Source organism: Trachemys scripta, chromosome 22 (assembly GCF_013100865.1).
Source record: "Trachemys scripta elegans isolate TJP31775 chromosome 22, CAS_Tse_1.0, whole genome shotgun sequence".
NCBI classification, from domain to species: Eukaryota; Metazoa; Chordata; order Testudines; family Emydidae; genus Trachemys; species Trachemys scripta.
Window position 1 is genome coordinate 6,446,147 of NC_048319.1, and position 26,970 is coordinate 6,473,116.

The 26,970-nt window shown below is 54.7% G+C and overlaps 1 protein-coding gene across 1 annotated transcript in view; it reads right to left on the reverse strand.

The window, feature by feature from the left end:
• Window positions 1-12,377, reverse strand: part of LOC117869079 (transducin-like enhancer protein 2) — a 43,460-nt gene extending 31,083 nt beyond the window's left edge. Inside the window, exons 1-7 of the mRNA XM_034755581.1 lie at window positions 11,706-12,377; window positions 11,404-11,501; window positions 10,638-10,701; window positions 8,850-8,894; window positions 4,752-4,814; window positions 4,387-4,461; window positions 3,588-3,774 (exon numbers count right to left, since the gene is read on the reverse strand). Coding sequence (XP_034611472.1) covers window positions 3,588-3,774; window positions 4,387-4,461; window positions 4,752-4,814; window positions 8,850-8,894; window positions 10,638-10,701; window positions 11,404-11,501; window positions 11,706-11,729 — 556 coding nt within the window. The 5' untranslated portion in view covers window positions 11,730-12,377. The remainder of the gene's footprint in view (window positions 1-3,587; window positions 3,775-4,386; window positions 4,462-4,751; window positions 4,815-8,849; window positions 8,895-10,637; window positions 10,702-11,403; window positions 11,502-11,705) is intronic.
• Between the last annotated feature and the right edge of the window lie 14,593 nt (window positions 12,378-26,970).

Here is a 26,970-nt window from a genome sequence, read left to right on the forward strand (position 1 = left end):
CTGGCTCTCAAAGGGTTAAGCAAGAAAGAGAAAAGCCTGATTTTCTCCTCTTCCAACTGTTGTCTTTCTTTGGGGGGGGCACCTTAAAGAGACACTGTCAAAATTAAAAGCGTGCACCTATGTGTGCGGAGGGTGTATACACACACCGCTCACACCCGATTGCTGGTGCCACTCATGCCACTTAAAATGATCTAGTTTTGCTTTTAATAATGCGTCTGACGAAGTGGGCATTCACCCACGAAAGCTTATCCTGCAATACATCTGTTAGTCTTAAAGGTGCCACAGGCCTCTCTGTTGCGGTTAAAAACATAGTTTCCCTTTCATCATTTTTGTTCTTATTTATGTAACTGTTGTGTGCACCTGAGGGTTCTCCATCAGGGAACCGGCCGAAGCACCGGAACACTTATTGAAAAGACAAAAAAGAGTTTGCAGTCTAGGGTTTGTTTGCAATTTAGCAGAGACCTTAGACTGGTCCATTTCGCTTCTGGCGTCTCATAAACCAGGCTAGTCCTGTCGTGTTTGGGTTGCTAACATTACATGGGGACCCCGGTGTGTAAAGAAACAAAACAAATGGTTGAATCACCCTTTTTGTTTCCTTTAAATAAATCACAACAACATTTCTAGTACCTTCAGGGCTCAGAACACACTCATAGGATATCAGGGTTGGAAGGGACCTCAGGAGATCATCTAATCCAACCCCCCTGCTCAAAGCAGGACCAATCCCCAGACAGATTTTTACCCCAGTTCCCTAAATGGCCCCCTCAAGGACTGAACTCACAACCCTGGGTTTAGCAGGCCAATGCTCAAACCACTGAGCGATCCCTCTTAACCACAACCTATGTTTAACATACACTGCCCCTACTGAAAGGCAGCATGGCCCAGTGGACAGAGCACCAGTGTGCAACCCAGGAGCCCTGGGTTTTATTTCTGGCTCTTCTACTAGGCTGCCAGGTGACTCTGGGCAATGCACTTCACTACCCAATGCCTCAGTTTCCCCATACGTAAAATGGGGATAGCGAAACCTCTGTCACAAAGTGCTTTGAGATGTCTGGATAAGAAGCATTTTAGAGCTAGATACTATGATGACCCACAGTAGCTGACATGAACATTAGCCTTTAGCTAATTTAATGATTATTAAGATAGTAAGTAAGGGGTTGTAAACCATTTTGTGATACTGGTATAAAAAGTAGGGCTGGTTGGAAAATAACTCCATTTCAACCTTTGGTTTCATTCTGTTATCAGAACAAAAGTGAGACCCTTCTAAATCTTTTCATGAGAAAAGAGAGAAAGCAAGCACAAGCGCACACATGCAAGAGAGGAGAGGGGGAAAAAATGGATTCTCTCCACCCCAGAATAGCCTAGTGCACTCACCAGGACTGGGAGACACCCAGGCTCCAATCCCTGCTTTGTCTGATTTAGAGCAAGGACTTGAACCTGGGCCCCTCACACCCTTAACCACTGGTCTCCAGAGTCAGTCTCTCTAGTTTTAACCAGAAATTCCATCTTCAGTGAATCGGCATTTTCCGAGCAAAAAAAAAATCCCCGCCCAGCTCTACTACAAAAGGTATCAGAGAAGAACGATCTATTATTGTTAACTTCCACCACCCTTTGCGAGACAGCACAGTATAAATCATTGGAACAGAGGACATCGGTTCCAAGTTTATTACACTGTTCCTAACTCTTGAGTCTTGCACTATGTTAGTGTTGTTCTTAAAGTCCCAGCTCCTGGAGTCATGCGAGTGCCCAAGAATCTCAACTTTCATTGGAACCAAAATTAATTAAAATTAATTTCTAGCCCTCGGAGCTGTGGAGAAAATTAATTTCTAGCCCTCGGAGCTGTGGAGAAAAAGCTTGAAAATGAGTCTGAAGTGGAAGGAAAAAGACATAGAACCCAGCGCCGTTTTTAGAACCATCTACTGATTTTCGTGGGCCTGACTCATGAGCGCTGAACATTTGGGGTTGGCAGTAAGGACTTTAGCAGACAGGCTTCTTGATCATTATAATGTCACGCTGATGGCCCAATGGAACCGTATGCATTGGCAACGGGCATCTTTATCTGAAAACAACGTGGGAAATACCAAATGCCACTACCTGCCTAGGCTCCTATGCCATGCCCCTCGCCAAGCTGAGCGTTGGCGGAGAGCAGTTGGCAAGAGTTACCCTCTTAGTGCATGGACATAGAGCCAGAGTGTGGTGCTGGCCTGACCAAGCATGCTGGAAGCAGTGGGCACAGAGGGGGAAGATAAACGCCAATGTCGGACAGGGAGAGGAGGAACACAGGACCAGAGCCATAGAAGGCGAGAGGCTGGAAAGGACGGGAGGTGGAGGTGGCCGTTTCATTCAGTTTCAAAGCAATGTCTGCCCAGGGAGCAGGTGGACACAGAGAACAAGCTTGGCTGAGTCCGGAAAGGTCAAACAACAACGACAGGAAGTGACTGAGAAAGACGGAGAGGGCAGCGCTGGAGGTCGCAGCCGCTGCTGCAGCCCGGAGAGATGCCCAGGGGGTGGATGTCACACACAATGTAGCAGGGCCACCCTCCTTCCTGATTTCCACCTGGCTCGGGCTAGCCGGGGAAGCTGATTCTCAGGCATCTTCCCTGCCCTGTTTGGTACCCGAGGATCCCAGTACTGCTTGGCTCCACACCTCCCCCTCCTCCCCCATTCCGAGCCAGTCGGCACCGATCCTTGGGAGGTGCAAAGGCCCACTGTGTTACTTTTGCGGCTTTCCCAATCCTCGGCCACGCTGGGAGGAGGAGACTACGAGATGGGTTTTAGCTGATAGGAGTCCCCCCCCGTCCCTGAGTGGCAGTGCAGAGGTTGCAGCCACAGAGCAGTCTGTTAATGGCATCTTCCCCCCAAACCGTTTGGAGACAGGACTAAGGAGCGGTTTGGATAACAGGATCCTTATTAGCTAAAGCCCCTGGTACACGACGGAGCGTTCCGGGGAGACGTACGGGGCAAAGCGTCAAAGAAACAGCAGCAGCTCCGCTGATTGCCCCAGTGGAGCCCATCACACATGCCTTTGCGTGCGCGTCCACGAGCGCACACTCACACGTGTGCACAAATCCACGCACGTACAGTGGCACATACACCCCTGCATGCCTGGGGCACACCGATAAAGACACACGCGTCCTGTGCACGGGTTTCACGGACACCACCAGGCACACGTCCTGCCCACGGGCGCGCCTTCCGGGGTCCACTCGGCGCCGCAGCTGTTCCCTCCGTCAAAAAGAGCGCCAACCTCACGAGGCTCCAGAGACTTAATTAGCTTCATCTATCACTCGCCGCGCCCGGCGCTTTCCTGGCCGGAGCCGGCAGCTGCCACACACCAGTGAGCCCTGGGTAAAGGGCAGAGTGGGGCGACGTCTGCTCTCACTGCTGTGGTTTGCTGAAGGCCCCTGGTGTGGGGGCTGTTGGCTGACACCAAATGGCAGTGCTCCTTAGGGACCAATCACTTCCCCTCCAGTCCACGCCCTAGCCAGCCTGACTCTGCCCCCCCAGGAGGAACGGGCATCTTTCAGGCTTCAAAGGGCTAATTGCCCCTTGTCCCTCCCCATTCCCGCACCATGCAAGTCCCTCTCCCTTACCTCTGTTATTCTCAGCATCCTGAGCCGCCCTGTCCTCCTTTGCGGCAAGCTGAGACTGGGCCACCAGTGCCCCCGACAGGGCCAGGAGTCCTGAGGTGCTGACCAGGCTGGAAGGCTGCATGCCCGAAGGGTGCGGGGTGAGCGGGATGGGAGGCGCGTGGTGGGAGAGGTGCTGGAGCTGCTGCTGCTGAAGGAGAAAGAGCCAGGGCTGCGGGGTATTGCTACGAGACGTCCTTCCCCGTGACTCACCCAACCCCCTTAGCCCCGCTACCCGCCCCGAAGCAGTTCCAAGATCCTTCGCCCAGCTGCAGCCATGAGCCAACGGTGCCCAGGGCTGAGCACAAACAGGGACACCCTCTCGGAGGTGGGGGGTGATCGGGCTCTCTGCTGCAGGATGACCCCCAAGGCTCCCTGCGCGATTTCAACAGCTCCCCTCGAGACCTGCCCAGGGCCCGGAGCAGCTCTTAGGTCAGGGGGAGTTTGGCCATTGTTGTCAGAAGGCTCCTGGTCTCCACCCAGGCCTGTCCAATGCCGCCTTGAGGCCACGATGTTCCCTCCCCTCCACCCAACTTTCCTGCCTTTTGCTGCCTATGGGACACTGAGTGGTGCGCCGCAGGGGGGGACGACTCTCTGGCTTGCTCATCACATGGCTGCAAAGGAGGAAGACACAAGGGAGCATCCATCCAGCTGGCTGGGAGGAGCCGGGAGCTGTGGTCTGGGGTTACCCTGCCAGGGGCATCCTGGCTCCAAATTCCCTGATCAGAACTCCCTTCCCCTCCCCCATCGCTGGGGTACTCACCCCAATGATGCTGTTCAGTTCCCCCATGGTCACCTGCTTGGCCCGCTCCACGGCTTGCAGCACCTGCTGCTGGTGCTGGGAAAGGAAGGCACGGCGGGTCAGGAGCCCGGCCGGGCGTGAGCTCACACCCCATCGAAAAGACAACTGAGCCTCTGGGGGACGAGGCAGAGTTGCCCCCTCCCGGGTTATGGGCCAGGAGACCCTCCCAGGGGGAACACCCCCAGAGGCGCTCACCCTCCTGGGATCTCCCTCTCACACAGCACAACTTTTTATCCCAGTGCAACCTAGCGCCTCCTAGTGTCTTCCACCACCACCGTGCCACGACTCTACCCATCCCCCAGGCAGCCCAACGCCCGCCCGCTTACCTCCTGCGTCAGGAATGGTATGATCTGGGCACAGATGGCACTCAGCCTCTTCACTATCTCCGCCTGAAAGGGCAAAAGGCAGCTCTGTCATACCAAGCGCTGGCGCTGCTTAGAAGAACGGGTGCTCTTTGAATCAAGCTTCCCCCCCACCCAACCCAGGCTCAGGGCTAAGAGCGATGTTGATAGCCTGGGATAAACTCCCAAACTCCCATCCCGGCCTGCAGCGAGGCTCGGTGCAAAGACCAGGATGGATTCTCGAGGGATCCCTGCTCCAGAGTCCTGGTGGGGACTTTGCAGGGCATGTCCCCGGGGTATTATATGCACTGGATTTCACGGGCTCCACCATTCCTGCCGGGCACAGATCCCACATGCAGCCTGTGCCTTTTGCCCACTGGTACGAGGGCTGGGTGCTTGGCCAACCCCTGTTTTCTGGGGGTTGCCAAAGGAGTTGGTATTCACCCAGAACACTTCCTAGGGGGTCTCTCGTCTGCCCCCTAACACCACCATCCAGACACATGGAGTTCACGACACCCCTTGGAGGAGGGGAGCATTACAATCTCCGTTGCACAGATGGGGAAACAGACAGAGAGACTAAGTACCTCACAAGACAGGGTTTAACCCTGATCTCCTGAGCCCCAGGCCGGCGCCGGAGCCACGAGGCTCTCCTCGCTCACCTAACACCTGTCTTGTCTTTCACGGCTGAGTCAACTGAAAAACACTTGCTAGCCAAACGACAGGCTGTGCTCAGCGCGGGGCACAGAAGAGCCCCGAAGCTCGGCTGGCCCACGGCCAGAGCAGAGGGACCGCCTCTAAATGATGTTTCTCCCCCTTCCCTGCCAAGTGGAACGTGATACCAAGAGCGTTCGAGCTGGAGTCAAACTTTCCAACCCACAGTGAGTTCGAGTGGGTTCAAAATAAGGCAAAACAGTTCATCCACCCGACACGGAGCTCTTTCTGGCAGGCTGCTTGGGAGATTTGGGGCTCTTCCCTACAGGGCGATAGCTAGGGATATAAAAACCTGCTCCACCCCCTGCACTGGGCTTGAGCCATCACCCCCACTCATGGAATTTCTAAACTGCCAGCGCTGGTGGGCTGCCTAGACATAATTTATGCACTGGTGTTTATTTAGATGCATGATGACACTTAGCCCTTCAGCTGGCTTTTCCATGTACTGATCTCAGAGCCCTTTCTGAAGAGGGGACAACACAGTCATCTCAGTTTTCCAGAGGGGGAAACTGAGGCACCGCGAGGGGCGGTTACTTGCCCACAGTCTCAAAGGGGTAGAACCCAGGTCTCCCAGCCTCGTGCCCGGCCCCATTGGATACACTGCCTCCTGCACGAAAACAGTTTCCCAAGAGAGGCAGTAAAAGCCTCGGAGCTCGATAACATTTAAACCTCATGCAGCAAATCCACCTTGGCACTCGCCTGGGGACACAGACAAGCTGGTCTGCTCTATTTTTCCGTCTCAGATTTCTAGGCCTCGCCGAGAGAGGTGCAGAGAGCTCGCAAGCGCTAATATAAAGCCCAGCGAAGAACAAAGGAAATCTGCCAGGCCCCCTAAGTAACACGGCCCCGGCTATTCCCAGTCACAGCCAGGGGGGCACACAGCACCGGCAATTCCACCCAGCCTTCCCTCCTGACACCCGACAGGGCATCGGAGACGCAGCAACCAGAAACCAAATGGGGTTAATTCAGTCCAATGGAAATAAAAGCAGCACTGCTCGTCACCTGCAGCTCCCACTCCCTGCTCTAACCACTGAAGCGTACTTCCACCCGCAGCTAAAGACTAGCGCCCGAGTCCGCGGACCCAGTCTTCTGCTCGTAGACCACACACACATTCAGAGCTAGGAGTAGAACCCAGGAGTCCTGAGACCCACTCCCAGAATTGGGATGAGAACCCAGGAGTCCTTGTTCCCAGGCTCCTTTGTTCTAACCACTTGGCAACACTCCTTTCCATCTCGCTGCAGCTTGGTTGCCTTGTACAACAAACAAATATGGTTTGTTCTTGTTCCGCTCCCGGGGTGCCTGCTGGATCTCGGGATCCCATCAGAGTTTGGAGTCAATTAGGAAGCTGAGAATGAAAGTGACTCTCACGCACCACCCTGCTAACAAAAGGAGCAAACTTAGAGGGCTGAGCCAGCTGGAGAAATATGGCAGTCGACTTGCCACTTTGTCAGGCACCGTTCCAAACTAATTTCCCTGGCAGCCAGCCCTGCGATGACTAGATTGATAAATCTGAAGAGGAAAGCAAATTACAGCTGGAACAAAAGGAGACCGGGATGGTGAAAAACACTCCAGCGTCTTTGGGAAGGGAAGGGAAGGGAAGGAAAAAAAAAAGATCCATTTGATTTTCAGTTTCTCTAGGCCTTCTCTCCGGCTCCCTGCTGTTCACCCCCAGCTTTCTCTGTAGCGGAGGTGCCAGATAAACCAGCCGCCTAAGAGCGCAGCGGTGCTAATGGCCACTGGGCTGGGGCCTAATTAGGGGACCGCGGGCTGGATTTTGAAAGGTCTTTTGGTGCCTACAGATGAAAATAGGCCCCAAGTGGGATTTTCAGAAATGCCTTGAAATCAATGGCTCTGCGTCTTTAGATGCCGAAGTACCTTAACAAAGCTGACCCTTAGCCCCCCTCAGATTGGCTAAGACCCAAAGGCAGGAAGTACCGACCTACCAGCCAATCTCTAGCACACAGATAACCACCAGCGAACGGGTTCCACACCTGCCCCTCACACCTTTCTCCTTCTCAGCCCCCCTTTTCCCCTTGTCTTTCCGTTTTAGCTGATCCCCTCCTAACTAAACCCACCCAAACGTTATTAAACGAAAGAAAAATCATGCCGCTACCATGCTATTTGCAGCCATCACATTGATCATTCTGCTTAAGCCTTCGATCCCTTCCCCTGGGTCTGTCTTATCTATTTGGATTGCAAGCGCTTCAGGGTAAGGACAGTATCTTACGCTGGGTTTGTACAGCAACCAGCACAACACGGCTCCATCCTCCATTGGTCCCGAGGTGCTACTCTACTAAACATAATTCATAATCACACCCAGAGTTCTGCCATGTGCATTTTCCAATTGTTATGGATTTAAATGTTCCCAGTTGCACAAAATTAGGGGTTTTAAGCACCCCCCCCTCAGTTTTTATCAATTTACATTTTCACAGTTGCAGGAAATTAGGGAGGGGGGCGTCGACAATAAATATTTAATGACAGTAGATGTTGAGATCCAGAAAGTTAAAGCTTTAGAACGGTTAGAACACAAACTGTCAACATCACATGTCAAAATCCACAAAGGAAACAGCCTTAAATCAAAACTTCTCAGGCAGGATTTTTCTTACTTTGCCCATCTGTAAATGTAGATGATCACCGACGGAAATATTTTCGCTGGTGTGTGCGCGTGCGGTGAAATTGACGCTTATCGACATTTACCAATACAAATGGAACCCTTCCAAGGCTGCATACAGGCCAGCAGTGAATGGGTCCATGGTCTGGCATGAGCTTACCCGCTGAATCGGGTATGTGGCTGGCAGGGCTGGCTCCAGGCACCAGCTTGGCAAGCAGGTGCTTGGGGCGGCCACTCCGGAGGGGGGCGGCAGGTCCAGCTATTCGGCGGCAATTCGGCGGACGGTCCCTCACTCCCACTCGGAGCGAAGGACCTTCCACCAAATTGCCGCCGCAGATAGTGATCGCGGCTTTTTTTTTTTTTTTTTTTTTTGGCTGCTTGGGGAGGCCAAAACCCTGGAGCCGGCCCTGGTGGCTGGCCGGCTAACGGTGCCTTGGGAATGCCTTGCACTGTCCTCCTCACCTGGCTGCCTATTGAATTCAAGTCCCTGAGCAGACTGGAGGTCCAGCCCCCAAGTGAAACTCAGTTTCCAATCACCAGGCTGCAGTCCTATGGGATTAAGCAAATTCTCCCAGCCCCCCGGGGCTAAGCCGGAAGCTCCGCGTTCAGACCCAACCCCAGACGAAGACACAGAACGGTCAGCGTCGGAGATAACTGGGGTTGGGGTGGGGAACAGTCTCCAGAGATGCTGCAGAGATGGGGTTGCTCCTATATCCTTATCCCAATTCCCCCCAGCTAATCAAGAGCCCCCCCTCACTCACCTGCTTGTGCATTTCAATGTTCAGCCCATAGGACATTTCGTAGTACTGAAAGCAAACCACAACACAGCTGGTTAGAAGAGGACTCTCCATTCGCCACCAGATAACAAACCAGCTACCAGCAGGGCTTGGTAGCTACTCCACATGGCTCCCTCCCCCCGGCCAAACTGGCCCTGGTGTAACTCCATCAGCAGTCAATTACAGAGATGGGTTTTGCTTTTCCCAGGGTCAGGCCCAGATTTATTGACTGAGGGACAGATTGGGGACAGGTGCTGGCCTCTTTCAGTTCTGGGAAGGTGGGAGGAGCCCACAGAAGGCCCGCCCCTTCAGATGAGGGAGGGGCCACAGGACCAGGATTCAGCTAAGCAGGGCGGACGAAAACAAGGACAAGGGGATGGTTCACCAGGCCTGGAGATCGAAGGTCTGTGTGTAGCCACCGGGGCAAGCTTCCTCAGCATTGTCCCTGGAGGAGAGTTCAGTCTCCACAGCCCAATCTAGGCCAACTCTGAGCGCTGGACTCGGAGTCTCTGGGCCACCCAGAGATTAAGGGGTTGACTTCTCTGGCTCCAGCGCTAACCATTGGGCTATACTCCCTCTGGCAATGCGCATCAAGGGCAACAATGGGTTTTTGTGATGGTGGGAGGGGCACTTGTCCACCAGGGACTGGACCGAGACCCACCAGGAACGGACGAATGGAAATGATTTTTCAGTCACTTACAACCTAGCACGAGTTCAGGATGGTGACCTGGAGAAGGTATAGTATGGTTTAAAGAAGGTAATTCAGGATCTTTGATTCGCCCTGTTGTCATAATACCAGGACGAAGGAGCAGTCAATGAAACAGAAAGGTGGAAAATTCAAAACTAAATCACAGGAAGTGATTTTTTTTTCTCCAGACAAATCTCAGTTTAGCCTGTGGAACTCCTTGTCACAAGAAGTCACTGAGGCGGAGAACTTGGCAGGATTTGGACAGGGATCATACATCTGTATGAACAGGGACAGCCAGAGTGACAACAGTAAAGATTAAAGAATCAATGAGTGTTCTGGAAGGGAAATAAACCCTCATGCTTCAGGGCATGCACAACCCCTAGCTATTGGGGTCAGGAGGAAGTTTTCCCTGGAGGCAGCTTGTCTCATAACTGCCCATTGAGGGGTTTCTTGCACCTTCCTCTGAAGCAGCCAGTAACATCAGAGACAAGATATTGGGCTAGAATCAGACCCTGGGTTTAATTCACCATGGCAATTCCTGTGTCCCTATCCCGTTTCCAACCTCAGCCCTAACCCCACCGGGCTGATCGCCGGAGGCCTATAATTTGCTGGAATTATGGGCAGTGGCAAGTAGCAATTCTGATTAACTCCGCGATGGCTGTTTCAAGAAGCCCACGTCAGAATCCATCCTCCGGCAGTACTCTGGAAGGGGTTTTATGAAACGACCTCGGGGTTCGGTTTGCTTCCAGCCACCCCCTCTCCACCTGGAAGGGCTGGACGTCAATAGTTAGGAGGCCAAATGAAAAAATGGCATCGTTCCCAGCATCTAACAGCATCATGGCAGTGGCAGCAGACGGCGCGGCAGGAACCAACCGTTGCTAGGAATAGATGTTAACTCCTTCCTGACCAGTGCCCTTCCCCGCCCCCACCCCCTTGGGAGAGCACCCATAGGCAGGTGAGTGCAACATTATCCAGCTAGGAGTGGCGGTCCTTGGAGGCCAGCTCTCAGGCTGAATGGCTTGTTGACCTGCCCCAGTAGGATGATTATGGGGCCACTCAGGGGGGTGGTCAAGAGGGTCTCTTACCATGACATAATGTCTCTGCATCTCAGTCTTCTCGCTCGCCAGCTTCTCACATTCCAGCTTCAGACTGCAAGGGGAAACCATCTTTATTTGCAGCCCCGGATCCACCTCCACCCCCCGAGCTGCACCCTGCACACCTCCCACCCAGCCCCGCTGCGGGGGAGGGGGCCATCCCCGCAGCAGGAGTCGGGTGCCATCGCTCCGTGCCACGCACGTCCCCAGCGGCATTCCACCAGCTGGTCAGCGGCTTGGAAGGGTATAAATCTGGCCCCTGGCCTGTCACCCACCCAGCCCCACTCCCCCGAGCTCCTCTCTGCTCCCATCGCCTGTTCCCCCTTGTAACACCGAGTCCAGCGAGGCCTTGCTGTGGTTTGAGAAAATGAACCTGCCTCCTCCCACTTTGCCTGTGACCCCGAGCGCAGTTCTGGCGTGCTCCTGACATATATCCCCTGAACTGCCTGTCCCACCCTACCCCCGAGTCCCTCTCCCTGATCTGTGACCCCAAGACCCCTCGGAGCTCCCCCTTGGATTTGTGTGCGCCCAGCGCTGCCTCAAACGCCTTACTTGGGACCCTCAGAATCGCCCCTCTGTGATCACCCCCTGCCTTACCTGTAACCCTGGGCACCAGTCTCTCCACCCCAACCCCCTTTTCCCTGCGATCCTAGACACTTGTCTATCTGCATCTCTCACCCGACCCCAGGACAGTCCCTTCCCCGTGGCCCCCGCCCCCACGCCTGCCCGCCCCCTCCCCCAACGGCCTGCCCCTCACCTGTGATACTGAGCCTGCAGGAACTGGAATTCTTCCTTAATCCGGTCGCAGATTTCCAAAATCGAGAACTTGAAGGGCTGCCCAGACTGAAGCGGAGCCTAGAGTAGATCAGTAACAACAACGCTGCTGCCAGCCCAGCCCACCCCATCGCCAACGCACTGCCCTGACCCACCTTCCAACCCCAACCCTCTCCTCTCCCTTAGCTCATGGCCCAGGGACTGCCCCCCCTCCCATTCCAAAATCCACCCCCTCATCTCACCCCCAGCGCGTCCGGCACACCCGGAGCCCAGGATGGTACTTACAGGGTGCCGTCCTTGTGGGTACATCCTGGGGGACTTGCCCAAAATTGATGCCCACCGGAGGAGGGAGAACACCCTCTTTAACCTCCCCACCCTGGCTTCTTCTTCAACTTCTCCAACAGCCGCTGGTCACCAGGAGAACAAGCGGGCGAAGGAATCCTGTCTCCGGGAGGGACGGACGGATATTGGAATCTTCCTCCGATGGGCTTTTTTTTTTTTTTTTTTTGAAATACAATTATTTATTGTTGTGGGTACGGCTCAGCCGGGGCGAAGAACATTTCCGTCGGGTGAAAGGGGAGAGAGAATTCCTCCCCAGTGGGTCGTGCTTGGCCGGGTCGCCTCGGCCCCCCCATCGGACACGGGGCTGGGGGGAAATATAATCTGTCTTAAAGCACCACACACACACACACACACACAAAAAAAAGGCAGGAACAGAAGGTCAGTAGAAAATCTGGCCGGATTTCAATAGCGGTCCCTGGCTAGAATGAAAACTGCCTCCTGGCAAGGCAAAGGGAGAGCAGGGGAGTCTGTCGAACCGGATCCTTAAGGTGGTCCTTTCTCGGTAGGAGGTGGCACCAGGGGCTTTGCCCGCTGGCTCTGGGATCCATGCCAGGGACGCTTCCCACCCGCTAGAGGTGTCAGAGGGCAGAGATTCCCCCCACCACACGCCCCCGCTCCACGCCCGCCTCCCTCCTCCCCATCGTGGTGGGAAGGCAAACTGAACCAAGGGAGACAGCTGCTCCCACTTCCCTAGCGGCCCCCCCACATCCTGCTGGGCTGGGGGAGGATGGGTTGCTAGCCGACTGGCCCGCTCAGTCTCCTGCTCGCTTGGCCTTTGAGGACAGGGCCCCGGATTTGGGGGGGGGAGGGGGTTGGCCTCCTCGTTGGCCTCCTCATTGGTCTTTCGTGTCCCCTGGGCTGTTCAGCTCCAAGCTGGCTCGGTTCTATCCCTGCGTGGGCCCCCTTAAAATGTGGCGCTGGGCTGCCTCAACCAGAATGATGGGGACCCCTCCCAAATGTCCCCCCACTCGCTGACTGTCCCTCCCTTGCACCCCAGACACACCCATCTCTCCCAGCCCACCCCCCTTGTCCCTCCCCTTTGCCCCAACAGTCTCTTCCCCCAGACCTCTCCTCCATACAGACCCCCCACCCCACTGGCCTCTGGGATCTTCCACTCCCACAGAGATCCATGCTGCCCCACTACCAGTGCCTCAGACAGGTGGGCCCAGATCTGAAGGGGCCTGGATGTAAGCCCCCGACCCAAATGAAGCCAACCTTAATAAGCTTTGCCCTCTGGGAGCTTCCATCTGCTTGGTTTCATGCTTCCTGGCCCTTTGGACAGCAGAGCGGTCTGCCGGCGTTACGCAGCAGCATCTCGCTAGCCCATGGCTTGACACTGGAAATAGCACGTGCTGTTCGCACAGCAGTAAAGGCATCATCAATATAGAATCATAAAATATACTCAGGGTTTTAAAGCCTCTGTCTGACCCAGTGATCCAAGCCAGGCTGCAGTCTCGGGGCGTTCCCTGGGTCAGGCTTCCTTGGAGAGACCGGGAAAAAATTCAGAGCTGGTTTTCGTGGCCACCCCACAGCTGTGCCATCCCTTCCAGCGCCTCCTGCTGGGAGCAGACTGGCATGGCTCCCTGGAGGGTTTTGTAGCATTGAGTGAAGCTACACCTGACATAGGTGGGACTTGGAAGGTCCCCCCACCCACCTCTCCTGCACCCTTCCCTCCCGGGCCGCCTGCTGGCAGGGACTGAGCCTGGACAAGCTGTGAACGGCCTTTTGGCCAGCATTCCCTACAGCGCCTCCTGCTGGAACAGCTGTAAGGAGCAATTTCTCCAGACATATGTGTGTGTGTGTGTGTGTGTGTGTGTGTCCCCCTAAATGACAACGGCTGATTATTAGGCAGGGAGGCAGCCTGGCTTTCCAGGCGCCCCAAAAGCCAGGCCATGGCTGCCTTCTCCTTCCCGAAGAAGACTCCTCCCAAAGGGCCCCCACTCCCTGCAGGATCATGATTAATTATTATTATTACACCCAAGCCTTCGTGCTGGTGAGAAAACCAGCCCCTAGGTCCACCTTAAACAGCTTTGCAGCCTCTGCTACCGGGGCCCCGCTTCCATTGGCTGCGAGCGCCAGCCAATCGGCCCCGCCCGTTCCCACATGGGTCTCTGATGTCAAAGGCTTCAGAGGCTAATCAGGAGCGAGAGCAGCTGGAGGATAAACAGGAGTGAGCTGGGGGTGGGGGAGGGAACAGCCCCGGGGCAGGCTGGGAGTTGTAGTCCTCTCTGCTCCCCCTCCAGCGCCTGCCTTTGCTGCAGCTGGGGCAGCTCCCAGAGTTAGTTTTTGGGGGAGGCCGGGGGCTGGCGGGCTCCTGGGAGAGGGGGGCTCAATTTGCAAGCATCCTTCCCTGCTTAATGTCATCCTGCTTAGATAGACACCCTGACCCACCGACCGGGGAATCGATCGCTGCTTCCCAGCCTGTGGGCGAAGGGCCACGTACCAGCCGCTCGCTAGTCCAGGGGGGCTATCGTAGGCGTAGTTTGACTTCTAGATTTGGGGGGAGATGCTCCTGTCAAGCCAATGGGGCCATGTGTGGAGGAGCAAATCCCACACTTGCATTTCGTTGAGGGGGAAATTATCCCCCAAACTACGCCCACAGGGCCTGTGTCCTTTTGGGGACAGACTGAGAGCTGCTGGGCCGCACCTCAGTTTCCCCAGCTGTAAACGGGGGAGAAGGACCCTGAGCCCCTGGAAAGTGATGGGCGATCTGCAACTGCTAAGAGCTAAGGATTATGATTTATTGACAGCATCCTTCTCCTCCCTGGCCGGCCCCCGACTGGCGGTTCTTTGGGGCCAGGGCTGTCCTCGCTCTGTGCCTGAGCCAGCTGCTCCCCTCCCCTCCCGCTCTTGGCAAACAAATTAACGCCCTGATCTTCCAGCCCCAAGCTTGCTCCAGCAACCCCAAAGCGCAGGGGGAACTGCAAACTACATTGCCCACAAGCTCCTGCGGCTAATTCCTCTGCCCTGTCAATCAAAGTAACGTGGGGCCTGCTCCCTCCTCAGCATCCCCACCCGAAGTGGCTGGATGGTATAATTACAGCACATTGATCTAACTGAGCAAGGCTTTCCTGCTGGCCATGAATCAGGCTTTCCAGAGAGGCGCACATCCCTTTAACATTAAGCACAGCACCTTCCATCACCAAAGGGCCTCTGCACACACACACATCCCAGCTCCCTGTCCACTGGGCTGCGCCCGCAGCAGAGGGAGAAGCAAACAGAGCCAGGCTGTCCCCCTGGGAAAGTGAAAACAAGCCAAGTAAAAATCCAGCGGATCTTCGGCTCTTCCCTTCAAACTGCCCCAAAGACAGAACCCCCTTTTGGCGGTGCGATCTGAGCATCCAGCCCCTGGGAACCCTAAAAATTCCAACCCACAGCTGGGTCAACGCCGCCTCGGAGTTGCCCTCTGCAGCCCCTCTTACACACAGGTCTTGTCCCAGCTGCAGGGATGTTAAAGATTCTCAAATTGCTGGGATCATAAGAACAGCCCGCCCAGCCCAAAAAACAAATGTCCTTTCCTCCCAGTAAAAACAATGGAGTCCAGTGGCACCTTAAAGACTAACAGATTTAGTTGGGCAGCTTTTGTGGGTAAAAAAAACATTTCTTTAGAGGCAGAAGTGGGTTTTTTACCCACAAAACCTGATGCCCAAATAAATCTGTTAGTCTTTCAGGTGCCACTGGACTCCTCATTGCTTTTGTGCATGCAGACTAACACGGCTACCCCCTCTGATACTTTCCTCCCAGCATTGTGTGACGTGCTATGGGCCAGCGGCCACGCACCAGCCCCAAAGTGGCTGCTTTTGTGTGGCTGTCTGTAGTTGTGAAGCATGGTTGTAGAGGTAGGGGGACCCTTAGCAGTGCAAGAGGCTATAGAAATGTGACCGTTTTATGATGGTCTTGTTAGGAGGTAGCCACGGGTCTCATGTCATTCCTGGGACTCCCCTACACAGACAATCTGAAATCCTCCTGTAACACATGGGGAGACGATTAAAAGGCTTGTATACATTAGTCCTTTGCAGCCTTATTATTCCACACTCCAATCAATATATAAAGGGGAACTGGTTGGCAATGACCAAAAAGTGGTACCAGCTGATGTCTGTTTTATAGACTCCAAGGCCAGAAGGGACCATCATGATCACCGCAGCTGCCCTCCTGTATAACCCAGGCTGCTGGATGGGTTGCTTACATGTAATAAGTTGTTGGTTCTCAGACCAATTTCTAGGGGGAAAAGCCCTCCACCACAGTCAGCCCTTGTTAGCTGCCTTCTTCTCAGCCTCATCAGAGAGACCAAAGATGGAAGGACACACAGCTGGGGTTCCCATGCTGGCAGTTATGACCACTACCTTGCCCTTCCCATATTGCTGAAACTTGGATTAGATAATGTAGCTAGCTTTTATACCATGCTTTTCATCGGGAGGTCTCAACATGCTTTACAAAAGGGGGTTAGCATCATTATCCCCATTTTGCAAATGGGGAAACTGAGGCAGAGAGCAGGGAAATGATTTGCCCAAGGTCACCCAGCAGGTCAATGCAGAGTTGGGCATAGAACCCAGGTCGCCTGAATCTCAGTCCAGACAGAAAGGGCATCCCAGCATGGAAAAGGTTGAGAACCACTGAGTCACAGGGACTGATTCATCTCACCCCATCAAGCCAGAAAGGACTAGTGGATAGATCATAAGTTCAAGAACCAGGACGCCTGGGTCCTATTCTGGACTCTGCCACCAATTTGCTGCATCCCCTTTGGCGAGTCCCCATGTCTCAGTTTCCCCAGCTTTGAAAAGAAGATAATGCTATAGACCAGGGGTCGGCAACCTTTCAGAAGCGGTGTGCCGAGTCTTCATTTATTCACTCTAATTTAAGGTTTCGCGTGCCAGTCATACATTTTAACATTTTTAAGGTCTCTTTCTGTAAGTCTATAATATAGAACTAAACTATTGGTGTATGTAAAGTAAATAAGGTTTTTAAAATGTTTAAGAAGCTTCATTTAAAATTAAATTAAATTAAAATGCAAAGCCCCCCGGACCGGTGGCCAGGACCCGGGCAGTGTGAGTGCCACTGAAAATCAGCTCGCGTGCCGCCTTTGGCACACGTGCCATAGGTTGCCTACCCCTGCTATAGACCCACCGAGAGATCGACAGATGGAAGATGCTGTGTGGTTATTCACTGGATTGCAGCAGGCCTTTTTTTTCCCCCCCAAGGAAAGAGACTGGTGGGGGGTGGGGATGTGGACCTAGACAAAACCAAAAAGACAAACCCCAAAGTGCTAGAATTTTTGCCAAAAAGATTCCAAGGGATGATTTCATCCATGCTGCACGTTTCGCCGTAAACGTAAAAGCTGCAATTAGGAAAGCCAGCGAGCGCATGGGCTGTAGCGTCGATACCGCCCCAGCAACCGCTCCTGACCACCGTAAATTCCCAGGATTTCAGGGTATTAACCACACTTGGCTTGGCATCAGGCTAATACGCAACAAACCTTTTACTGCCACTGCTAACCAAGCACTGATTTCTTGGGGCTTGCCGTCCAATTAAACCTGCATTCAGGGCTCGAGAGCAGGGATGATCCTGAAATGCATGGAGCTGTCGAAGCCCTGCCGCCCCCCTCCCCAGTCTCAGCTCCTGGAATAACAGGACTTCGCTGTGCCTTAAAGCCCTTCGGCAGGGGAGAACTCAAATCAATTAAGTGTCGCAGCACCCCTGGGAGGCAGGGAAGGATTTCTCTCGCTGTGTCACATGAAGGGAAGCTGAGGCAAAGGGCTATTCCCAAGAGGCACAGCAGAGAGTGAGGGGCAGAGCTCAGAACACAACCCGAGAATCCCCATGCTCTAACCACTAGATACTGTTTCCCTCCCAGAGCTGGGCCTAGAACCCAGGAGATCTGGCTCCCAGTCCCCCCTCTAGACCCACCTTTTCCCAGAGCTGGGCCTAGAACCCAGAAGTTCTGGCTCCCAGTCCCCCGTCTAGACCCACCTTTTTCCAGAGCTGGGCCTAGAACCCAGGAGTTCTGTCTCCCAGTCCCCCCTCTAGACCCACCCTTTCCCAGAGCTAGGACTAGAAGCCAGGCATCCTGGCTTCCAGCCCTCTCCTCTGCCCACTAGACATTTCCTCGCCTAATCAGAGCTCCTTAACATTCGAGCTGGAAGAGACCTGTTGTGGCACCCAATCCATCGCTCTGGCCAGGACACGACCACGCCCTACTGTAGGTGTGGGGCTGTACCGTGAAGGGAAGTTGTTAGCCACGGAGAGCAGAGGTCCCAGAAAGGATGAGTGGCCAGCCTCGGCTATGATGAGGGCATGTCATTCCCAGGCCTGGAAAGGAAAGATATTCCCAGCTGTGGGCACCGGCTGAGTGGCTATGCACCCAGGACAGACAAGCTGGCTGCCCCTCTTCAGAACCGAGGTGGGAGGTGGCAGCTCTTGGCATGGAAAAGGGCTGAGTTCCTTCCCAGGCTCACAGGAGCTGAGGTTCCCGGTGTGGAGAGGGGCTCTGCTGCCAGCCACAAAGGCAGAGAGCGCTCCTGGCTGTGGGGAGGGGCTGAGTTCCCAGCTGGAGTGGGTTTGAGTTTTTTCTCCCTCACCGATGCCTGTATCTCACCAACCAGCCCCATGCGCGCCCACCGGGCACCCCCACGCCTGGAAGGGTTCATCCGCCCTGTCCGCGCTGCACCCTGCCCTGGCCTCCACTTCTGGAGAGTTCCCACTTTTGACGGGAGGGGACGGGGAAGAGCCAACCCTTAAATATTGCAGGAGCCAGCTGTACCTGGCCCTCCGCACACAGGCAGCCAGGAGGTTAAATATTTAATGTGCCACATTTCTTCCTAATCTTTTATTAATTATGTTATTTACTTGCCGCAGGATGGAGGCTATCGGAGGAGGCAGAGCTGACAAACCGACAGACTAAGACTCCTCCGAACCCCCAGCCCTAAAATCACCCGCTGTTGCTACCGCCGGAGCAGCGGCGCTGGCAACAGCAACAGTCAGAGCGTTAGTGTAGACGGGAGCTGGTGTTTCCACCGCGGTGGGCGTCCACCCCTGCTCGGAGCAAGGCGGTGAGGTCAGCGGGGCCATGTCTGTGCTGGGAACTCCCACTGGTGGGACTGCACAGGTGGGACAAGCCTGGCACGTGTGTACACAGAGCAGAGGGAGGGGGGGCTTGGCGGTTAGGGCACAGGGGTGGGACTCAGGAGATCTGGGTTTGATTGCCAGCTCTTCCCCGGAGGCCCTCGGTGACCTGGGACAAGCCAGTGAATAGCGCTCGGTATGCTGGGTTTATTAAAAGCTGCCCCATTATTCTGGTGCCAAGAGCTTTTCAGAATCTGGCCCCATAATCTTGTTGTGCCTCAGTTTCCCCATACATAAAATAGGGAGAATGCTCCTTTCTTTCTCCCACCCTGGGTCAGTCTTGTCGATTTAGGGCAGGGACTGGGTCGGACTATGTGTCCATGCACCCTGCTCTTTCTACTACAACAACATGTGGCAGATCCTAGCAGAGAAGAGGACAAGTCCTTTCACACTTGCTGGACGGAGACCCTGCCTCTCTCGCAGAGCTCCCCTCCCTGCATGCCCAGCTGGGCCATTTCTGTCGCATGGCACAGACACAAAAGGGTTAATCGGCTCCCCAAAAAATCACTAGGTAAGTGCATCCTGCCCAGACTACGAGGGCTGCCTGGTGGCACGAGCATGCATCTGTGGAATAACTGGTTGGTTGAACGCTTGATGGAGACTATGGGACCAGCAGAGGTACACCGGAGTTCTTCAGCTCACACGCTGTGTTGAATTAATCTCTCTTACTAAAAAGCAGTTGGTATTTTCCCCCACTTCACCTCAATTAAATGCTTAAATGAGGCTCCAACCTGCCTCCCTGCCCAGCAAACGCCTTCCTCGTGCTGCTTTTCCGTTGCTTCATTAAAAAATCCCCCTTGGACATTTCTCAGGAGCGAAGGCAGCCCCGACCTCTAGCAGTAAGCTACAATTAACTGCCACAGGCATAAGAGATGAAAACTCTGTTGACTTCAGTGGGGTAAAGATGTCCTCCTACCAAGCAGAGCTCACGGGTAGAGCTGGCAGAAATGTTTGTGTTGCGTAATTTTAACAGAAAATGGTGTTTTGTTGAAAATAAAATTCCACGGGAAAATTTCAGGTTTTGACCCCCCCAAAAATCACAAACCGATTTTTGTCAACTTTTTTCATTTTTTATAAACTGAAAAAAAAAAATTTAACCAAAAAATCTGAAGTGGAGGAGGGGTTGTTTTGGTTTTTTGAGAGGTGAACACGTTTCAATTTTGGGTTTTGGTGGTAAAACCAATTTTTGTGGGATATTTTGACAAAAACTAAAACCTTTTTCCCCCCCCCCCCCGCCCCCGTTTTTCTAAACCAACCAACCAAAAGCATTTTTAACCCAGCTCTAGCCGCTATTAAGTCTCCAACCTTGGCCGGTACAAGATGCTTCGGAAGAAGTTACAAGTAACCCTGAAATAGGCAGTTATAGAATAACCAGGATGAGGAGGAAAAGTCTTCAGAACCCTGACGCAGCGATTGGTTCATCCCTTGAGGCAGGTTAGTTTAGAGCCCAGAAGTAATTTGGGCCAGTGTGCACTGGAACTAGTCCATAAAAACCACCTAGCGCTTATCATTGGTAGATATGGGAGCCCTTTGCCCCGGACGTCATTATCATTCTCTCTGTTTTACAGATGGGGAAACTGAGGCACGGGGCGGGTAAGTGACTTGCCCAAGATCACCCAGTGGCAGAGCCAGGAATAGACGCCTGCTGTCCTGAGTCCCAGTCCACTGCTTTGTCCATTAGCCATGCGGCCTCCCACATGTAGCTATGTCCGTTTGTCTGTCAGCAATGAGACCGACCGATGTGAGTATGATGGGGGTGTTTGAAATCAAAGCCAGGCTCCAGCGCCGTGTGCTGAAAACAGCCCTTCTCAAGCCGGATCCACCACCCCGCCTGGCCTTCAGGGCATTCCTGAGCTGGGGTTTGCACTCTGAGTCCGACCCAAACAAAACTGGGTTAGTTTAAGAAATGTTGCCCCCACCAAAGAGCCATCATGAACATCGCCTGGCCTCAGTTCCTGGCTCTGCCCCTGAGTCTCTGCATAACCTTGGGCAAGTCTTTTCCCCACTCTGTGCCTCAGTTTCCCCATTTGTAAAAAATCCTCCTACTCTTTCTCTGTTTAGGGTATAAACTCTTAGGGGAAGGGACCGTCTCTATGCATATGGACAGCGCCTAGCAGAAAAGGGCCCCGATCTGTCAGGGTCTCCAGCTGTGACGGGCAATTCAAATTAGGGCACCCTCTTGGGGTTTCCTCCCGCTAGACCCCCCATCCCCAAACCCAGCCTTGCTTATTGCAGCTCATTTGGAAAACAAGAGGAAAGCCAAAAGTCACGCCAAGCCCCCCTTGCAAGAACACGGTTGCTGCTCAACCCGCTGAGAGCCTCCGCCAGAGCGCCGGGGACTGTGCCAGGCTGGGCGGGCGCTGGCAGAATTCCTTCTGTGCCATGCCAGCGGCTCAGGCACAGCGTTGGACAGAAGCAACTTTTGCTGTCAGCTACCACGAACCCCATTTGCGCACGTCAGCTGGAGAGACCCGACGGCCTGCCCCTCCCCACCCCGCCATGGAGGCAGCGCGGTGGTGCCGAATGCACCATCCGTTCCGATCCAGTAAGGGCTGCCCCTTGTTAAGGTTCGGTGGATAAGGTATGGGGCTGGGAAGCAGGAGACCTGCGCTTTGCACCCACCTCTGCCACTGACCCACTAGAAGACCCTGGGCAAGTCACTTCCCCTTGCTGGGCTGCTGTCTCCTCTCCCAACCCTTGGCCCATCCCATCTCTTTAGGCTGTGGGCTCTTGGAAGCAGGGGCTGTCTTGCGTTTCTGTGCAGCACCTGGCACACCAGGGGCTTGATCTCAACTGGTGTCTCTAGGGGCAGGTGTAATACAAATAGAAATAGCCCATGCACACACCTGGTCTCTCCCCGGCAGTCCCAGTTCCCAGCCCCTCTCACACCGGATCTGATTTAAGATGAGAACAAAGGGTGCAATAGAACCCCCCTGCCATACACACCCTCCCCCCCCCAAATCCATCATCCTTCTTCCTTACCTTACCCCATCTCAGATCTCCTGCACAACACAACCCCAGCGGCTGGCACCGACCCCTAGCGCAGACCTGCAAAGTTGCTCTCCACGCAGAGTTTTCTCCTGCTTGAAACCAGCTGGCGGCCAAGGGCTGGAATCTGGGGAATCCCAGTGTCTAATGACTGTACACTTCTTGCAACAGAGACCTACCTTCTCTTCTTAGGCCTTGCCCTCCTGGGAAAATTTCCGCTGCCGGGACTGTCCCTATGCCGGGGGGAACGGTCTCATGTCCACACCCAAGGGGTATCCCATCTTTGGGCATCCGCTAATGGAAGTTACTCTGGTCGCCATCCAAAGTATGGCTGGGAGTTTAAACTCCGCTGTGCAGACCCATTTTCATTGTAACTCAAGTGGCGCAAACACCCATTATTATTCTTCGTAAGCGCGTGGAGGCCTCAACCAGGATCAGGGCCCCACTGTGCAAATACACAGGGAGACACAATCCTTGTCCCAAAGAGCTCCCAATCTATATAGACAAGACAGACCTATGGTGGGAGGGGAAACTGAGGCCAGAGAGAGGATGTGACCCAGCTGGTCAGTGCCGAGTTGGGAACAGAACCCAGGGCTGTGTCCTCACTGCCTCCAAGAGAATCCAAACACAATCATTCGCAAAAAGCCACGCGTGATAAATAAGCGCAAGATCTTAAGGGCCTTGATTTTGTGCTTGCAAATTAACTGTGCGCGCAATTTGGCAGGTGCATTCAATAGCAAATTGGGTACTTGAGGTCGTGAAGTGTCAGCAGATATACCCGCAGTTATTTGCCCTGGTGAAAAATTCATTTAGAAAAATAATTTATAGGGAACCAATTGGTGGGAAAATCCTCCCTCTGCTGATGATTTTGGAGCCGGGAGGTAATCCTGAGCCTGAAGGGGTTATGGTTAAAATACCAGTAAACACCCCCCCACATTAGGGAATGAAAAATTCTGCTAAGTCTGTGAAATCAGATTTACAACTAGCATCTCCGGAGTCTCGGTTGATTTGCATTTGGGGGTCGGCAGGAGATGCCTGAGCACAGCAGATTTGGTGGGAACAGAATATTAGATGTACGGTCTCCACCGTGCACTCACTTCGATTACAGGCCACGGGCTCCGCTCTATTCAAATCCAAATCGGATAACTGCGTAATCTTCCCGAGCGTCCCGCTGAGGAGCGGTCTCAGATCAGGCACCGGCAGATTAAGCGATTGTTGGCTACGGCTCAGTGCCCTGTTCGCTTAGAAGCGTGTGGGAGTTGAGGCGCGGACGTGCCTGACAGCCAGGCCGAACCAAGATTGCAGGCAAGATTTCACTTGCATGGGGGCTGGTCACTGGCCCACTCGCAGCAGTTCGGTAGCGGAGGGGCCAGCAGCTATTAAAAGGCAGTGGTTAGTGCAGTGACTTGGGACCCAGGAGACCTGGGTTCTATTCTCAGCTCTGCCACTGGCCTGCTGGGTGTCCTTGAGCAAGTCACTTGCCCTCTCTGTGCCTCAGTTTCCCCTCCCACCCGTGCTTATTTAGACTGTAAACTCTATAAGGCAGGCTTTGTCTATTTGCGATGCCCAGAACAACAGGGCGTTGATCTCGGTTGGGGCCTCCATACATAATTTTTCAGGATATAAATACAGTTTGATGACTTTGGACACAAGCTTTTCTCTCCAGCAGCCTGCAGGCGACTTGGGTGCAAAGCACACCGCGCCGCTGATCCTAGAGCCCAGCGTGCTCCTTCGGGATTTTTTCCCCTGCATGACCTCGCCGGGGCCTGCTGCAGAGCCACGGGTGCCCAGGGGAAGCTGAGCTTTGGGGCAGGACCTGCATGCACAGCCCAAAGAAATGAGAGGCAAAAGACATATCTGGCTTCAAGAGTTTATGGAGGGGATGGGATGATGGGCTAGCCTAATTCTGGCAATTAATTGATCTTTGACTATTTGCGGTAAATATGCCCAGTGGCCTGTGGGTGGGTGAGATTCTGTGGCCTGTGTTGTGCAGGAGGTCAGACTAGATGATCATAATGGTCCCTTAAAGTCTATGAGTCTATGAGAGCCGGCAGGGGTGGCCTGCAGGTGTGGGGGTGGAGGCGCCGTTCTGTGGCTGCAGTAGCCTCCGCGACTGCGGCAAAGCCCTCTCTCCCTGCCCACCATGGAGACACTGCGGGGGGTGCTTGGCCATTGGCTAGACTCAAAGCACCCAGCGCGCTGGTTGCATTGTGCTCCTTGCGAGTAGGGGCTGCAGGACACCTGTAGAGACGCCCCATACCCTGCCCCCCTACTGGCCCTGCTGCATTCAGTCCTTCCTTGGCCATTGGGATGTAAAGGCCGGGTTTGCCCTGCCCCTCCAGGGACAGGCCTGTTCTCAGCGTAGCTGCACTCACAGATGCTTGGCTGTTGAAACTCATCAGTGGGGAGGCGCTAACCCCACACCACATCCTACAGGTTGGTCTGGCTGGTCCGTAAGCACAGCACCAAGGCCTCCAGAACCGCAGCCTTCACCTGGGACAAATGTCTCACCTGGATGGCAGCTCCCTGCTGCAGATGGCAGACGGGACGAATGAGTTCTCTCTGACACTCTCCACAGGGCCGGCAAAGGCCGACAGCCTTTCGCCTCCAAGTTGCTGGCTCCAATTCCACCCAGGCTGGCAGCGGCTGAAGTTTGCTACCACCTGACTTGCTTCTAGGACCGCGTGAGATGAGTTTGGAGGGTCTCAGCCCAGCAGCTGGCTATCCACCTGGCACGGCGCTCCTGGCACTAATTAACCCCTTTGTGGGCAGCCTCAGCAGAGAGGCCAAGGACACAACGCCCCGGGGAGACGGGATTCCCTTCTTGCTCCTTGCAGGGTGGAGACACGCCATAAGAACATAAGAGCAGCCATACTGGGTCAGACCAAAGATCCAGTCTAGCCCAGTGTCCTGTCTTCCAACGGTGGCCAATGCCAGGTGCCCCAGAGGGAATGAACAGAACAGGGAATCATCAAGTGATCCATCCTCTGTTGCCCATTCCCAGCTTCTGGCAAACAGAGGCTAGGGACACCATCCCTGCCCGTCCTGGCTAATATCCTCCAGGAATTTATCTAGTTCTTTTTTAACCCTGTTATAGTCTTGGCCTTCACAACATCCTCTGGCAAGGAGTTCCACAGGTTAACTATACGTTGCGTGAAGAAATACTTCCTTTTATTTGCATTAAACCTGCTGCCTATTCATTTCATTGGGTGACCCCTAGTTTTTGTGTTATACCAATAGACAGGAGTTCCCGCTGCCCCCAATCTGCTAACAATCTGTCTCCGGCGCTGTTAACATGCACTCCCCTCTAACCCAGGAAGGGCCCCACACAGCCCTCCCCCCATGGCAATCAGCCAACACTGACTTTGAGAGCCCTTAGAGACCTCCAACAAGATCTGACAGCCACAGCCCTGCTCCGAGCTTACACAAGACAACCGCAGGACGGGAAGGGAAACTGAGGCATGGGGCGATGTGACTCGCCCAAGCTCTCCCAGCAGGTCAGTGGCAGAGCTGGCACTAGAACCCGGGTCTCCTGAGTGCTAGTCCAGGGCTCCATCCATTGGACTTAGCTGCCTCCCATTAAAGTAATCAGCAGCAGGCCTGGAAAATGAACCTCAATCTTGGAACCTCTTCCTGACCTTTAATGCCACAGGCTCCCTCCTCCCGCAGCGCTCAGATTTGTGGCTGCGGCCATGCCCAGGGCTGCTCGAGCAGACCAGCTGCTGCCGTTAATAGGACCCGGGAGGCTGTTTACCTCCAGGAAGCTAAATTCTCAGCTCCTGCCATGCTAGGCAAGGCGCTCGCTGCCTCGTTACAGAGGAGACAGGCAGGGCCCAGCCACCAAGCTGTCCCGCTTCCAGGACACCTTGTCACCACATCACTCCACGGGTGGGGGGCAGGGGCAGGAGGCAAAAAGCCCGGACTCCTTAAAGGAACACAGCAGCTGCCCGCGCCTCTCCTCCGGCGCTCCCTTCGATCGGCTCCTGGTTGCACTTACCGGCTCCTGAGTGGGTTTTAATTATTGATGCCTCTTTTAGCTTTTATCTCGTGTTCACCGCAGCCGTGAGGGGCTGGCGGCTCCTGCATTAGTGATGAATTGGGAAGGAGGAACCGTTCCCCCCCAGCCAGCTCCCGCCGTTACAAAGCATTCCCGGTTTGTGGCTTATGGCACCGTTTCAAGGCAGCTGAGAGCAAAGCGATGCCCCCCCCTCACCTCCCCCAGCCCAGGCACCCAGGGGAGCTGCTGCTGCAGAGGTGACAGGGATCTCACAGGCTCAGTCATTAGAGAGGGAGGCCGCAGCAGGGAATATGGTGACAAAACCCACAGGACCCAACCGCTGCCACCTCCTAGCACTTATATGCAGAGCTTATTTTGTAGTGAAAGAGGTGCTGGGGCTCAAGCAATTTTTTACTTTCATAACTGACATGGCAAGAGGTGCCGGGCTACGAACCGCCAGGCCCAGAGGTACCGGGGCTACGAACCGCCAGGCCCAGAGGTGCTGGGGCTACGAACCGCCAGGCCCAGAGGTGCTGGGGCTACGAACCGCCAGGCCCAGAGGTGCGGGGCTACGAACCGCCAGGCCCAGAGGTGCTGGGGCTACGAACCGCCAGGCCCAGAGGTGCTGGGGCTACGAACCGCCAGGCCCAGAGGTGCTGGGGCTACGAACCGCCAGGCCCAGAGGTGCCGGGGCTACGAACCGCCAGGCCCAGAGGTGCCGGGGCTACGAACCGCCAGGCCCAGAGGTGCTGGGCTATGACCGCCAGGCCCAGGGATGCTGGGGCTACGAACCGCCAAGCCCAGAGGCTGCTGGGGCTACGAACCGGCAAGCCCAGAGGCTGCTGGGGCTACGAACCGGCAAGCCCAGAGGTGCCGGGGCTACGAACCGCCAAGCCCAGAGGTGCCGGGCTACGAACCGCCAGGCCCAGAGGTGCTGGGGCTACGAACCGCCAGGCCCAGAGGTGCTGGGGCTACGAACCGCCAGGCCCAGAGGTGCGGGGCTACGAACCGCCAGGCCCAGAGGTGCCGGGGCTACGAACCGCCAGGCCCAGAGGTGCTGGGCTATGACCGCCAGGCCCAGAGGTGCTGGGGCTACGAACCGCC